The 16,029-nt window shown below is 40.9% G+C and overlaps 1 protein-coding gene across 6 annotated transcripts in view; it reads right to left on the reverse strand.

Annotated features, from left to right (window-relative positions):
- The window catches only part of RAB3B (RAB3B, member RAS oncogene family), a 52,297-nt gene that overhangs the window by 3,688 nt on the left and 32,580 nt on the right, over positions 1-16,029 (reverse strand). For all 6 annotated transcript variants that reach the window (XM_090146668.1, XM_031602399.2, XM_090146666.1 and 3 more), the window contains exons 3-4: positions 7,707-7,825; positions 307-431 (exon numbers count right to left, since the gene is read on the reverse strand). In XM_090146668.1, the coding sequence (XP_090002794.1) occupies positions 307-431; positions 7,707-7,825 (244 nt within the window). The remainder of the gene's footprint in view (positions 1-306; positions 432-7,706; positions 7,826-16,029) is intronic.

A 16,029-nucleotide genomic window follows, 5' to 3' on the forward strand; every position in this document is an offset into this window, starting at 1 on the left:
ACAGTCAATTTTAACACTATTTTCTTTGCCACGTGAATTCTTCAAGAGAAGACATTACAGTTAGTGAAGAAACCCAGATTCCATATGCTATAACATATAATGAAAATAATAAATAAATGAGAAATCAAGGTGGGTACCCTATACTTTGTTGTCCTCCCAGAAATTTGTAATGCAATTCTAGCTTCTTCTCAATGGAACTCTTTACTCTTTTTATCCTACGTCAACAATGCTGTGTCATTTTCCTACTGGGGTAGAAAAGTCTAGCATAAGTTTAGAACATTCTACTAAACTCTACTAAACGCATACCCAGCTGATCAGCCAGATGTTTCCCTTTCTCCAAAGGAATGATCCTTTCATCCTCCATGTCACATTTGTTTCCAACCAGGATCACTTGTGCGTTGTCCCAGGAATAGGTCTTGATTTGTGTGGCCCTGCAGCAGGATGAGAAAGATTGTTTCCTTCCATCAGCCATGCCAAAAGACAATCATACTTTAAGTATGAAAATAAATACCATTAAGCACAATATCCATATCCAAAGACTGTTGATCGATTAAAAGACAAATGATCAAACTTACACACGGAGCAAAATGCTACCAATTAATCTGCAATCCCATTCTTTTTTATTATTCCTTAACTTTGTATGACAATAAAGTTCCTTAATACTTTGTGTTTTAGAGATGTTTAGATTCAGACAAAAAACTGACTTGAATGAAATTTAAGGGAAAAAGCATACATCTCCATCAGCTGCAATCTCGGAGCAACAACACCCAATCATACATTTTACAGTCTTCTCTGGACAGAACACATACAATAGATACACAAAAATATTTCAGAGCAGGAAAAAAATAATTCTGATTTGCAGCAGCACATTTGCTGCAGAGTTTTAGCAACTTTGTAAGTTGTGCTTCGAGAGTCAAACACAGATGGAAGCAGAGTCATCTTTGCTCCAACAGGAAAACCATTGTGGAGTCTGAAAGTTGCATAGAAACATGGAAAGAACTGCTAAAGAAAAATAGAAATTTACCTGACTGGGAAAATATGGGCTCAAGGTAATGTTCTGTAAGCTAACATTTGAACCCAGCTGGATTAAGTGATACCTGAAGCAACAAACAGCAGCTGCAATGACAGAATGCATACATCTGACAAACGCTAACATCAATGACAGAGGGATCAAGTGTGTGGGAGTTGAAGCAGGAGCACTGAGATGAACTTGAGCCACAGAGAGCTTTGGAGGCTTTGTGTGCTGTAACCGGAGTGGAACTGACTGTGAACTTCAGGAGTCTGACCTTACACTTAGCCTCTTAGTTTTTTTTTTTAAATGTCAAAATAAAAGATAGATATTTTCATACTGAGGGGCCAGTCTCTTCTCACCATCCTCAGAGGGTTGTCACAGAGATTGCAGCAGAACAGTATTAACCTGGTAGTATTAGTTTTCATCCATCTTCCAGGCTGGCCCAGCCTATTTTGTCTTCACCAAGCCAGCTCTGTCTTTTAAGTCTCCCCCCTTTCCAAAGGTAATTAGGCTGCTGTGCCGGCAGCCTAATAGGCCTTCGTATTCCATTCCTCCTCCAAACAGTGGGCTTGTCCCTATTCACCTTCCCATATTTTCTCCCCACTCACCCCCAGTGCAAGTTGCTTACTTGCTGTTGCAGGGGAAATCAGATGGCGCGTAACTCCACAGCTGTCTGTGAAAAAGGGGTCAATTCACTGCACAACTTGACTCAAAGCAGCAGCCCGTTTCATTTGCACTGGAAAACACAAACCTAGAGCAAGCCCACTGCACCAGTCCAGGCTCACACTGCAACTTGCAAAATTAAGACGACTCTGTGCAATGAAACTTGAATTCTTATTACTACCCAGGAAAAGGGCATTCACTGCAATCACAATTCTTCACTTCACTTTCACCCTGCTGAGCGTCCCCCATGTAGACAAGTCCAGTGAGAGCTATACGACAAGTTTTTGCAGCATCCTGTGCCTTTTCAAGGCACAGCACAGAAGGGGATGACTTGAGAAATCAACCAAAAGCCCACTAAGATGGAATTGCTCCATTCTCGTTCTGTAGACAACTAGGATAATTTAAGTCTCACCAGGCTCCTCTTCTGATTCCTATTCCTCTCTCTGGACTGGTTTCAGCCTTCAAGGGGGTCACATGAAGGCACACTGCCAAATCTTGGCTATCTAAATGGAATTACTTGAAAAATGAAAAAAAGGAAAAAAAGCATGAAGGACCTCCCACTGAAACTCACCACTCTCAATTTGTAAAAGTTAGTGAAAATCTTCTCTCTCCAAACACTGACACTTACAGTTATTGGGAATGATAACAATCATAATAATAATAAAAAATACATTTATGAAGTAGAATGTCCAAATAATTCTTATTCTTATCCAAAGATAAAGCAGCAAACTTGCAGAAAGAGTTATTTAAAATAAAAAAAAAGCTTATGCAATTGATTTGTTTGAACAACTATCAGGACAGTTCAGTATATAAATTGGGAACATATCTGTGACACAGCAATAATGTTATGTGTTATTTGTGCTGAAATCCTCAAGTTAATGATGAAGCATGGTTTTTAAAATTCATGCTTAGAAGAAAAATAGTCCCAGGTTCACAACATCAACAACCTAATTTGGAGACCAGCCTTAAGGATAAATAATGCTAGTGATTTGTGAACCCAGTTGTCACTTAAATCTAAGTTAAATTTAACCAATTTTTCCTTCCCTTCTATGAAATTGCCTAGATTGTCCAAATTATATTCTACTTCCCACACAGTTTCAAATGAGGTTTAACACACTGATTTATCTACACAAAAAACTATCAAGGCAATATCAAAGAATAACTAGCAGAGGAGACTGTTAAGAAATCTGGGAACTGAACTGAAAGCCATAAGAGCTCATTTAACCCTTTCACTCAGCTTACAGAAAAAACATTCATGTGAATGAAGATCTCATGCCTACAAACAACATCAAGAGCTTGTCTAAAAGCCTGATATAGGCACCACCTTCCTTATTTAGGAAAAGAGTACCTTCTGTTAAGGTGAAGTATTTCTGTAGTGACATAAAGGAAACTCAAATCCTCTACAATGTCCATTCTTAAGAAGGGCATAGGAAAAGATCACCCAAGGAAATTCTGAGGCAGTTAGAACAGACACTGCCAAGGAGCCAGAGACAGGAGGTAAAGTACACCATGTGCATATAGAGCAAGTTTTAGAGATGTTGGAGCTTCATGATAAAGGTTGGAGAATAATCAAGCTAGCAAACACAATCTCTGATGGCAGTGTACTACCTAGAGGGTGATTATAAGCTCCACGATACCAGGGAGGTTAACAAGGGAAAAGCTCTCTCTCTTTGGCTGAGAACTAACTATGCACAAATCCACCTCCCTGTAACATCAGTGTAATGATGAAGATGAGTTTTGGGATCTCTATACACCCTTGGGAACGCAATAGAAGCTAAGAGTTTGTCATGGGCAAGAGCTTACTTGGAGCTCTAGGTCTCAGGTTCAGCTGTTCATGTTTCTGTTTGTTTTCTGCAGGGAGCTGTGCAGGAAGAGATGGTACAAGAGAAAGCAGCAAGATGGGCTGAGCATCATATTGGCAGCCTGCTTACATCTTAATAAACCAGAATCACTGAGCAGCAGTAGGCAGGTCACCAGCAAGAAGGAACAAGCTTTAGACTGGAGAACATCCTATTGAAAAACACATAGATGACTACCATGTTTTACAGTATCTGCTAAGGTACTATATAATAAATGTACAACACAATAAAATATGCTGAAATTGTACCTATACACTAACTTGCCCCTGGCTAATTTCAAAACACACTTGGTTAAATCAGTATGGAACTGCATAAAGAAAACCTAAGGGAAGTTCAGAAAAGATATAATAAATATCTTTTTCTATCTGAGAATTCTGATAATACAGTACCAGTTTTTCTTCTTCTTCTTCTTTTTTTTTTTTTTTTAATTCCATTCCTATTTTCTACCCAATTTCCATGTAAATGAAGTTTTAATATATTAGCTCCAACTTCTTTTTACATATCTGTCACACTGGCCATCAAACATGCATGGATGTGGGCAGCTCAGTTAAAATTATCCTTTTATTAAATTTTGTATTGAAAAGATTTGAATACAACAATTCTTTAAGTTCTTTTTTCTTACAAAAGCTTAAGTCTTTCCTCATTATTTCCAAGCGTATTCACTGATTTCACAAAACCAGATTAACTTGAATCAGATGAAGGCATATCACCAAATGTGAAAATGTTTAATAATTATTTGAGGGGAAGGCTGTTTTTGTCTTTTAATTTACAGAAAAACATTTTCACGTTATGAGGACATTTGATGGGCTTCATTCTGTTGCTCACTGCGTGGGTCTCAACTTTAGCTTATCCAGTCTTCTCATGCCAGAGAGACACTCAAATTCCATCCTCACACGCCACTTCAGAAGTAACAGGCTCCTCTTAAAAGGCTTAATTCATGTTAATAGAATACTGCTCCTTTTTTCTCAGTGTCTAAAAATGTCAGTCAATCTACTGCGTCACACTGCATTTATCACAAATGTTTAACTTAACAGAATTCTTTATTTACTGTAGCTGGAAACAAACAAAAAAACCCACAACCAAACTGTATGCCGAGGCAGCTACAACAACAAGGCACTTAAAAGGGAGAAAAGATATATAGGACTAATTGCTATTATTTCTGGAAACTTGCAGGATGTAAAAATACCAGCTCTGTTGTCAGCTTTTACACGTATTCCAGTTGGATACTCCAACTAATCTCAGTGAATGTTTAAGTATGGCCTTAGCATGGCTTGCTGCAGCCTCACCTAAACCTCTGTGCAAGCAGAGGCTGCCAAACAGAAGCACCGTAGGGGTGCTATGGCTTGCTTTTAGCACCAGGCATGCTGCTACCTTGCACACTTGACCTTACAGGCCACCAGGCTCATGGAGAGAAAGGCTCTAGGCTAAAGCATCTTGTTCCACTCCAGTAGCAGACACCTTCATTTTCCAGAGATTGTACAGTTCCTGACTGAAGACCAGATCCATTGGAATGGCTTTTGGTTAATATTTCAAACAAAAACAAACTGCATCACCAAGCACAGTGGAAAACAGAAAAAAAGAAACCAAAACATCCTACATATTTACTATTCTAGCAGTATGCCAGGGGCTGATACAGCAGCACCAACAACAGCCTGGATTTGCATTTCCAGTCCCTTCAGAAGTTTAGAAAACAACTTTGTAGATTGGGAAAAAAAATCTCTTAGCTGCATCACCACTAGAGGACTCTGCTGGCTTTGCTACAAGTCTTTAGTTCTTCTGTGGACAAGATTCAGAAAGGAAACAGGCTACCACGGGCTGATTTTATCCATACCCCATCCCCTTGGGCTCAGAATCGTCACGCTCATGGTTGGAAAGATTCCTTACATGACAAGTAAAAATCAGCAGTGATGGATCACCTCTGTCCTTTTGCTGGAAATTTCCTCTCAGCAAAGTTCCTACTGCAGCCCCTGTGGCACAGGGAGATAATCAAGTAGGCAAAGCTGACCTTTTCTTCCATTGCTGCACCATTGCTTTTGAGGGAACAGATGTTAGATCGTTTCAGTACAAAGCCTCACGTTAAACTTTCCCTGAGGTTTAAAACAGTAGTGCACAGTAGTAGCTCATAGATTGAAATTTAGTACTTTTTTTTTTTCCCGCCATTTAACTGAAATAGTGAATATGTATAAAAAGACTGACATTTGTACAAGCTTTGTCCATCTCAAACATCTGCAGAAAAACACCTTAATCTCCTATTCCTGTATACTTCACAGACGTAGAGAAATAGGCAGAAGAAACACAGTTTGAAAGTTAGAGGCACACAAGATAAACATGGCTTAACCTTGGATTTGATAAACAAAATTCAAAGCCAAAATCCCCCTTTAAGTTGGCTGATTTTTAGACATTAGTACCAAAGCCAATGACCTCGTGCTGTCTCTTCCTTTTACACTGTGTATTTATTTCCAAGATGTGCTAAGTTAGTTTCCTTAAAATAGCACTACTTACAAGGGATATCAAATATAAGGAAAAAGACATCTGAAAGGAACTCATTGTTCCTTCTGTATCACAAACAACAGCCCACATTTGTACAACACCTCAACGAAATTTATGTAATCAAGACAGATACCTCCTTCAAAAATATCTCCATGAACTACCCCACTCCAAGCCCTTCTTAGTTGTTTATTTTGATAGTACCTAAACCCTGTTTTAGGTTTGTTTTAGGTTTTTAGTTGGACAGCATGCACACAGTGACTGGTCAGACAGGTAGAACAATCCAAGTTTCCTCACACATCTCAGTGCAAGAGTGCTCCTTTCAGGACCTTTCTTCAATTCACTTAAAGATATTTTCACCAAACGTGCACAAAGCCTTATTTAGAACTTGGAAATTGCATTTTTAGATTTGGCTAAACTAATAAAACTTATTCATTAGAGGGGAAACAACTTGTGGACAGACACACAGATGGGCTGTATGGTCCCAATATACCTTGTTTCATCAAGAAATCAAGTTGAAAATACTCACAGTTTAGTGAAAGATATTGCCCTAGCTCACATGCCTATACTCTAATGGAAAAAATCCCCACGTAGATACTTGCATGAGGTTGGTTAAGGCTGCATCATGTGAATGAATCTGATTTGGACAAAAGTTTTGGTTTGTGTTTCTAGCAAGGAAAAAAATCTTTTAGCATTAGCTGCTGAAGGACAGGTCAGAGAAAGTGCTGCAGTTCACCTTCTGCAACACGGTGTCTTGATACTGACCATAACACTGCATATTTATATGTGATGATCATCAGCAGATACTTGAGTGGACAGTGAGAACGAATAGGGAGCAATCTCAGAAGAATGCCAAGTTACTAGAAACATCTAACTGTGTTATTTTGCCTTTTGAGTTACAACCTAGCTTTGATGATAATGGAAAGATGTTCAATAAAAATGAAGACTGAGCTGGATGCTAAGAGCTAAAGCCAGGTAAGGAAATTTTAAGTCACCTATCTACTGCCATCACATACTCCAGGGTCACTGCGATCACTGCAAATTCATCTGTCAGACTTAAGATATTCCATTAACCTCTGTGCTACCTTTCTTGGCACGCTCACCGTACCTATCTGCATTATAAAGCAACAGCAACGACTGTTGCTGACAAACAGCAACGACTGCAAGATATTCGGGGTTACCTAAGTCTCCCCTATCAACATGATAGTCGTAACAAGAATTGATGTTCCAATGTCAGTGCTCAACACTGAAAAGTCAGAGACACGATCTGGTTTCTTTGCAGTTCTTTATACCAGGGATACATTCTCCCCACCACCCAACTCTGAACAGACTCCAGCTGTAGGCATGTATGAAGGAATTGACAATTTCCACCCCTCACAGAGATCGTTTTCAGAGCTGGATCAACGTTGAAGACGTGCCTTGGAGTCCCTTTGAGAGGATGCCATTGCAGAACCAGATCTCCAGCAACAGGGTCCAGCCTTCCACTCGCCTGTGCTGCGCTTACAGCTTCTACCTTGCAGCAGCTCAAATGTTTCCATCCTTTCACCACACTGATAAAAGAACATCTAACAACTGCCAACATGAGGTCTACAAGTTCTACCCATGGCCACACACTCTGGCATGAAGAGAACTGGCCAAAAACAAACAAACAAACCTAACAACAAAAATGATAACTTTTTTCCTACCAGTCCTGCACGGCGTTGAAGGAGTCTTCACTGGTGATGTCATACATGAGGATGAAACCCATGGCTCCTCGGTAGTAGGCTGTAGTGATGGTCCTGTACCTTTCTTGTCCAGCTGTATCCTGGAACAGAACAGAATACTCAGGCTTTAAGACTCCACTTCTCAGAAACAGAAGCTGCAGTTAGGTCCTGTATCTAAAATAAGGCAATCACTTTTTATTATTATGTATTTTAAAGTTCTCATTTGTTCCCACTGAAATGAGCTTTACTTACATTTTAGCATTAATTGGGCTTTTGCATCAATGATGATCTGTTAAATGCGTTTTGACACATGTACTATTAAAAAAATAACCGAAGATGTCAACCCCTTAATTGCTCTCCTCTGCCTCAGCTTCAGTGCAATAATAAAACGTTCACAGAGTTCACTGAAAGCTGACGCTTCAAAGCAGTGGCAATGGAAAATCATCAAGCACTGTACCCAGCAAAAGACATAAATGTGTGCAGTTTAGTGTCATGGTTAGAAATATGTCATTGAAATGGATGCTACGAGTGACTCAGTTTTAACCTGAGGTTAGAGACAGAAATTAAAAACTTGATGCAGTGAGAATTATTCTACAAAGTGAATTTAACATGGACTGTCCCAATCAAAGTGGCCAAAGCATGCATACTAATTTCAGATTTGTTAGTCTTCTTCAGCTTAATTCTCTTCAGCACTGAAGACTACCTTTACCTGGTCTTTTCACTTCTGTGTTCAGCTTGACAGCGCAAAGGTGGAACTCTGGCTCTGGCACATACAATAGAAGCATTTTGAAAGACTTGAGACAGCTGGAAAATGTGTCGCCTACCATCTGTTCGATGCCAGCAACATTTACTCCTTGCAAACTGAGGAACATTTCTACATCAGATCAGCAGTTCCATAGCCACTCTGCTCCCTCTGGACCTGCCTACTGAGCCATGGACAGAAGCTATATGCTTAAAGGAGCTCTCTTTTAGGAAATATCTGTATCACTTGAACAAAATATTTAATCCACCTTTCGGCAAACAGCAACTCTGGAATACAGGTGGCATAGTGTCTTATCTTCAAAGGGAACACTCAGCAGTAGGTGTTGACTGCTATTTACTCCTATGGGTCAGCAGTTCTGAGATGAGTTCTTAAGCCTTCTAAAACCCACACTTCAGAAAACATTTACTGTCAGTGTAATAAACAAAATTATCCTCTCTCTAGAGAAAACGAGCAAAAAAATATTTATCACTCATACAGCTACCTGGAAGAGAAAAATACATTTGTTCAGAGCAGTCTTTCAGGAGCGCAGGGCCAGCTTCTGATCAGACACACAATGATCCAGGGAAAATACATGAGGTATAATGAGTGGGAGACCCAGCTTGAAAACTCTGTCTGTATGCCCCATAAATGCAGCTTTGTTTCTGCTGCATGCAAGAGACAGTGTTGGCCCTTTCAGTACATGCACAAGGAAGCATGTGAAAAGGGAATTCAGCCATGAACACTTGTTGCTCTGTACCAGCACATCAGAGAGGCACTGTAGGAGGAAGGTGCTTGTAAATAAGCTCCCTGGAGCTCACTTAAAAGGCTCTGCCTATTGCTGCCGTGCGACTATCCACAGCTGCAACACAAAGTGAATTTCCCAGGGGAGAGCATGCAGCAGGATTTTTGCTGTAAAGTCACCACTCTTAAGAGATTTTTTGCTGAAACTCTAACATTTATTTCAAGACACGGTAGTCCACTGCCTGATCAGTGATGCATGACATGATGACTTCAGAACATTTCTCTGATTCTCTCCTGACAAGAAGTACCAGAGTGAGGTGAACATCCCCTCACAGCCTGAGCGATCTGTTCTCCCACCACTGAGAAACCCACTGCAGAGCTCTTCTGCTCACTGATGCCACATCCCCATTTTTGCTGCTGAGCAGCTAAACCAGCTGTGCCACCTGGCTCCTGGCTGTACTTCTTAACACGAGAAACGTCTCACCAACAATATTATTATTGTGTTTGTTCAGAGACATGATAGTTGCATTATTTTAGCCTGATTTCCTGAGGACACAAAGATCATAAAATCACTGGTCTCCACAGTGCATGTGTGTGCACCTGTTTTAACTCTGGAAACTACTACTGACTCCTGATCAGATTTGACTGAGGAGGGATCCCAAAGGTATGCTCTTATAGGTGTCAGGGAAATTGGTGGAGAAGAGAGACATGAAGCACACTCCTGATGGGGGAAAAAAGCTCAAGCGTGACACTTACCGTTTCAAACCAAAAAGGATCTGCAGGAGAGGCTTTCTTCAAGCCTGCTTAGGAAGCAGATCTATAGAAAAAAGGCCTCTCTGTTTGGCTGAAAGATCTAAATCAGTACAAGTAGCTTCTCAGATACTGCAATCTACAAAAAGAAACAAACCCATAGTCAAGCTTCCTTAATTCACAAGCTCATTGAGTTTCTGTTTTATACCTCCATTACCTGGTTCTATCCCCCAAATCTCATCTTCCATTTCCTGTTTGAATAACACTCTCTTTGGCTGGTGGCATGAGGCTGTGATCAAGCAGTGAGCAACCACAAGCAGCACTGACTATCTACACAGAATTATCTGGAAAGAAACTGAATTTGACAACGGCTGGGAGCCAGGATCTGGCCCTGAGGAGGCCCTGAAGGGATGATGAGCAGCCACAGGGGAGGCTTAGCATGGCCTCAAAAACATGCACCAGTGCAAACTGAGCACCTGGGTTCACACTTTGTGTTCAGGCTGTGGTACCACCTTCAGACTGAAATATGGCAATTCTAGATTGCTGGTTTGAGTATTCTGCCTGTGTGCTCCAGTGGGCCCTGCTTTATACCTCAGTGAGGGACAGGAATGTGGCTGCAGGTGGTACTGGCTTAATTTTCCTGATTCACATCATGGTTTAATGCTATCTTCACTACAACTGCCTTCCTTCCCCAAAACACATGCATTTTTCAACATAAATGAGAGAAAATAAACTGCAAAATCTGTGCTCTGTTTCTTCAGCTTGGACAGCAGCTGTCCTTACATCAGTTTAAAACACTGTGAACAATAGGTAATTAGGTGCTTCAGTTCTATGCGCAAGACATTTATCCAATGAAGGAGATACATAACTGACACAGATTGCTTCCCTTACCCCAAAGTTGTTAGCAAGATTTCAGGTAGAGCACAAACTTGTGAGAAGACAGGAGAAACAGGCAGCCGAGGCACAGGCAGGGATCAGCAGAAAGCCAGGGCAGCACTAATTAGAAGTCTAGCCAAATGCCTGGGAAGAATAGCATGAGCCTTCAGTAGCCAGAAGTCTGCTTGGCTCTCCCCAAAGAGGAATCAAATAGCTTGGTTATAGCAAGGAGCAGAATGGTCTCTGCGAGGTATATTTACACTAATACACTAACAAGCCTGTTCCTCCACAGCTTACATGTTGCCTATCCTTGACACAATTAAAAAAACCCACAAGACCATTAGTTGGTAGCTTGAAACAAAAATGTGAAGGTTTTGCACTAATTAGCAATCAAGTTTCAGGGTTTATCACAGGAAAAAGGATCTAAATGCATTCGCATTACGTGTGGATGCAATTTACTCACAAGGTTCACCACTAAATATTCACAGGAGCACAACCAGCTGCTCCTTATTTACTCGGCTCCTCAACAGCAACAGTGAGGTACTCATGCAGGAAACACACTTGAGATTTTAAATCACAATAGACATTCTTTGTTGCTGCTCTGAATGATGAGAATCCCTACCACTGTTCCAGAATTTGTGTTTCCAGTCAAAGTCTTTTTTTCAAAACAAAATGTCACTGAAACATCTTTCTTGTACCAGATTTAATCTCCTCAGCACCATGACTTTTCCAGCAGTGTACATGACCAACATTCTTCATAATAAATAAACCTTGCTTTTTTGGGGGGGGAGAGGGGGAGATTATGTTTTTGTTTCTTCTTCTTTTTAAAGAAGAATAACATGGAAGAATAGAAGTCACCTCTTGTCCAGCTGGATGACAGCAGCAATTACAAACAGCACACATGCCACTCCACTGCTGCCATGAACCCAACACCCTCCTTGCTTACACTGCTAAGAGACTCAGAATGGAGGCAACTTCAACCCCAACAGCCAGCACCAGGAAAGGCCCATCTTGATGGCAGAAGCTGCTTGTTGTGCACCTTGAGCTCAGCCATCACACCTCCTGCACGCTACATGAAGGCACACACACACTTCCTTTGCAAAAGCAGATTTTTGACTGGAAGCCACCACACACCAACTAAATAGATGCCATACAGATTAGAAAGGGAAAAAAAATGCCAAAAAGCACATGGGTGAGTGAACAGAGTGACCTCTGGCAGAAAGTATGTGACATTAAAGAGAAAATGCTAACATGGAGCTTACTGTTCCCGCTGGCAGCTAGAAATAGGAACAAATAGGCAAGCAAGATGAGTCACTGGTTGAGACATGGAAAAGATGCGATGTCATGAAAAGCCCGTGAAGTTTCAAATGCTGCCAGGAGCAAAATAACACCTGGTTCCTGCAGAACTCAGCACTGATTAAAATACTCCATTACATTGAGCATTTTTCCTTTCTTATTATTGAGTGCTCCTGTTGCTGAAGAGTCACTGGAACCTACTCAGGTGCACCCAGATACCTTGAGAGCCAGCTCCACGTGAGCAGTATCAGTAAGACGCAGCAAAACATTTATGGTGGAAAAAAAGGAGGAAAACACACACAATAAAACCACTCTTTCATATAAGAGGTTCTACCCTTGCAAAGTGTTTTTTAAACATTTTCCTATCTTTGCCCAACTTCCACTTCTCTAACTGCAAATAAATAATCTGAGATTGCAGCAAAGTCCAAATACATTGCATCCCTTGATAGACCACCTACTCAGGGTAAGTAATAAAACCATCACAGCAAAGACAAAAGTAAAATAGAAAAAAGAGTGTCCAATTGAATGCAATTTTATATAAAAAGTTTGCCAGTTTTGCAAGACCTTTTCAGTTCTTCCACATAAACACTTGAGTTATCTTAGCCAACCATTGTAAGAACAGCTGTACAATACAGATGTCTGAGCAATGTCAGCCACTATAAACAGCATTAATTTGCTGGAGTTGTCAAGAAACAAATAAATTAATCACAGGTAGAGCAGCTCAGAAGCAGCACTATGCTACTGTCAATAAGCAAGCCTGCACATTCTAGATGCTCAGTGCTGCAGTGCACCGGATGGATGTGTGCTGGTCCAGCTATCACCGTGTGGGTAATAATGGTGGTCTTCTGACCCATGGAGATAAACACCACAAAGGAAGATCTCAATACATTATAAATCAACTGCCAAAAGAACAAATGCAAAATTTGTGAGGAGCAAGTGAACTGGTGTGTGGTACAGATCTGGCTAAATTCAGTAATCTGGTTCTTTGACCTGTAAACTAACAAAAACGGGTAAAGGGAATTAGCGTTATCGAAATATCAGTTGCCCTCCCCCTCAAACACAGGCAAGCAAAACAGCAAATCCTGTGTAGGAGAGCAGCAGAACAAGACCCAGACTTCCTGGAGTCTATTTCTAGGTGATCAAATGTCATGGTAACCAGCAAGAGAGGCAGCAACTGCTCAGGTCTGTGCAGCTGGGCAGCAGCTCCCGCAGCACTCAGTGCTCCCCGGCTGCATCCTCTGCTGCTCGACTCCAGGCAAGTCCTCAGTTAACTCATTTACAAAGCAAATATGTATGTCCAAAGGTGTTTATGAAGCTTCAAGACTATATGCCTGGAGACTTGTTGTATTCCTAATTGTACGGAAATTTAGTTTAGTATTCTGCTGCAAGCGTCACTCCATGGAAACGTTCCTGTCAACAAAAGATTTCAGCATATTTAGTAGTGAATTGGGCCTAAATCTGGGACTCATACTTCACAACCCTACCCCGTGCATATTCTGTTATGGGGGTCATTTCAAAGACAAACACTTAGAAATTTTGGGCAACTTGCTGTAGGTTGCCCTGCTTAAGCAGTGGGATTTTGGCCTGGGTGACATCCAGAGGTCCCTTTCAGCCTCAGCCGTTCTGTGATTTGGGGAAATCTTTGTGATATTTAATGCTCGGTGTTTCCCATTCTTCCTGTTATTGGGTCCTCAAAGCGACAGGACCTGAGGTAAACTGCCCCCAAGCAGAGAGCCACATGTCACTCCTCTCTTTGGGAATGTACCACAGGTAATGTGCCCAGAGACTGCACACTGCCCACCTAGGCACTTGGGGGAATCATTTCCATTTCTTTGAATGCTATTCTCAAAGGCATTTCTACCAAGAATAGAGCAATACTACCAATGCTTATAATTTTGTCCATGTTATGATCTTTCTGAAGCCTCAATTCAGGTGAGCATTGAACTATAAAAACATCGAAAGTTTCAGCATTCAGGAACATGATATAAAAGCCTGAAGACAAGAAAACTCAAAAGCAATCTAAAGTTCATAAACCAGAAAGTAAATCAGAAGGAACAAAAAGTATGCGTTGTCATTTCAGTGGAGCTTAAATTACATAATGTTAGAATTTAACAATTAGATGAATCCTTCTGGCTCGTATGTTTATATTTGATGAAAATGTGCACGCATTTCAAAAAGCAATGCAATAAATCTGATGCAGTTCTCATTGGTGAAATAAAGTTTTTGCTTAAATTCAGCAAAAAAAATCATGAAAACTGATCAAATGGAATTTGAAACTTCCCACGTAAGCTCACATCTCTGCTGAGAACCAAAAGGAAGAATTTCACTTGAAGAGCTGCTATTTTGGAGTAGTTGCAAGTATCTTAAACTAGAGGCTTAGAATTTAAGTGTTTTATGAACCACAACAGTATGCACACGATGATGCTCAGTAATAGCACAAGACAAAGAAGATCTGCTACCATTTACCATAACATTTTCTATTTTAACTACACAGCCCAGATGTGGCTCTGTTGCACTTCTGAAGTAGCTCAGTAAGTAGCTGAGAGCTCCCTGCGGGGCTGCCACCTGCTTACAGTGCCAATGAGTTTCTTGATACCATGTCTTTGCAGGCTATTTTATGTTCATCCACCTTTGTGCTTGATGCTGTCTCCTCCTTTCCACTTGGAAACAGGATCACAAGCAAACGCTTCTTAACATCTTGAACTTCTCTGCTGTTTGACATATCTATAGCAATCCAATCACCTCTATGGCTCATCTCCACAATGCCTCCTCATCCTCTCCAGGCCACTTGCTGCTTCCAGTAAAACTGAGGTTGGACAGATGCTGCTGGGCACACCTTCCATTTCTTTTGAGTATTAACATCTGGAAAATAAGCACTGACAGATGCTTGCACCAGTGTGAATCTCACACATTTGAAGCCAACAAATACTGAACAAACACTGATAAGAAAAATACTGGTGGAGAACTTTATCACATTTCTAATGATTTATTAAGCAATGCAAGGCATAAAAGCTACAGACCATTTCAAACCCAATTTGCTGCTAGGCTAATATGTTTACACATACACAAATGGAAAAGGTCAAAGAATTGTCACCCTAGCAGGAAAAATACTAGCTTCAGGGGAAAATTTTGGTTCGCTCTAGCAGCATTGTTTATGCTTTTTACAGGATTTGAGCTACCTTCTCCTGAAGTCAACAGAATTACTTTATCAGGGGCAAACCCACCGGGCAGAGAAAAGCTCCGTGGACTGCTGCTTTAGCACACAGTGTGCTTACATGCTCTTCTTTGCAGAGAGCTATGGGGCTATGTATCTGTAGGTCCCCCTGTCCCAACCAAGCCCTGCAGCAGGATCTTGGTGAGGCTCTTGAGCACAGCCTGCTTTACTCATGGGAGGAGACGTATATGGTGATTGAATTTTGATGTAAAATAAACCCTGAATTGTCAGCTGCTGCCTGCATCATTCCCCATTATATTTACCACTGTTTTCTTAATATAACTTCCTAAAACAGGAAATTGTACAGCACCACCCCAAACAAGCAAAGGTCTACCAACAAATCTGTAACTGAAGCATCAGGCACAATACAAGCACACATACATGCCAAAGCATTGTACTCTTTCCTAAATCATCCAGACTGTCTGCCAGTAGAAAACTGACAGCAGGCTCTACGGACCAGTGGCTCGGTTCAACACAAGGCAATTCTACACTCCATTACATCACAGCTTTTAAACACCTCTCAGCACAGGAATGAATTTGTTCTGTTGCACTGAGGAAAAAAAGCCAACTTCCTTATTGGCAACTAACCTCCGGGCACCAAGAGCCCCTCTGCTTATACGTGTAGACAAATGATTTGTCTAGAAGTGCAACAAGCTGATTTTTCCTGAAGAATGCAAGTTATTTAC

This window comes from Phasianus colchicus, chromosome 9, assembly GCF_987193195.1.
Source record: "Phasianus colchicus chromosome 9, bPhaCol1.hap1.1, whole genome shotgun sequence".
Classification (NCBI taxonomy): domain Eukaryota; kingdom Metazoa; phylum Chordata; class Aves; order Galliformes; family Phasianidae; genus Phasianus; species Phasianus colchicus.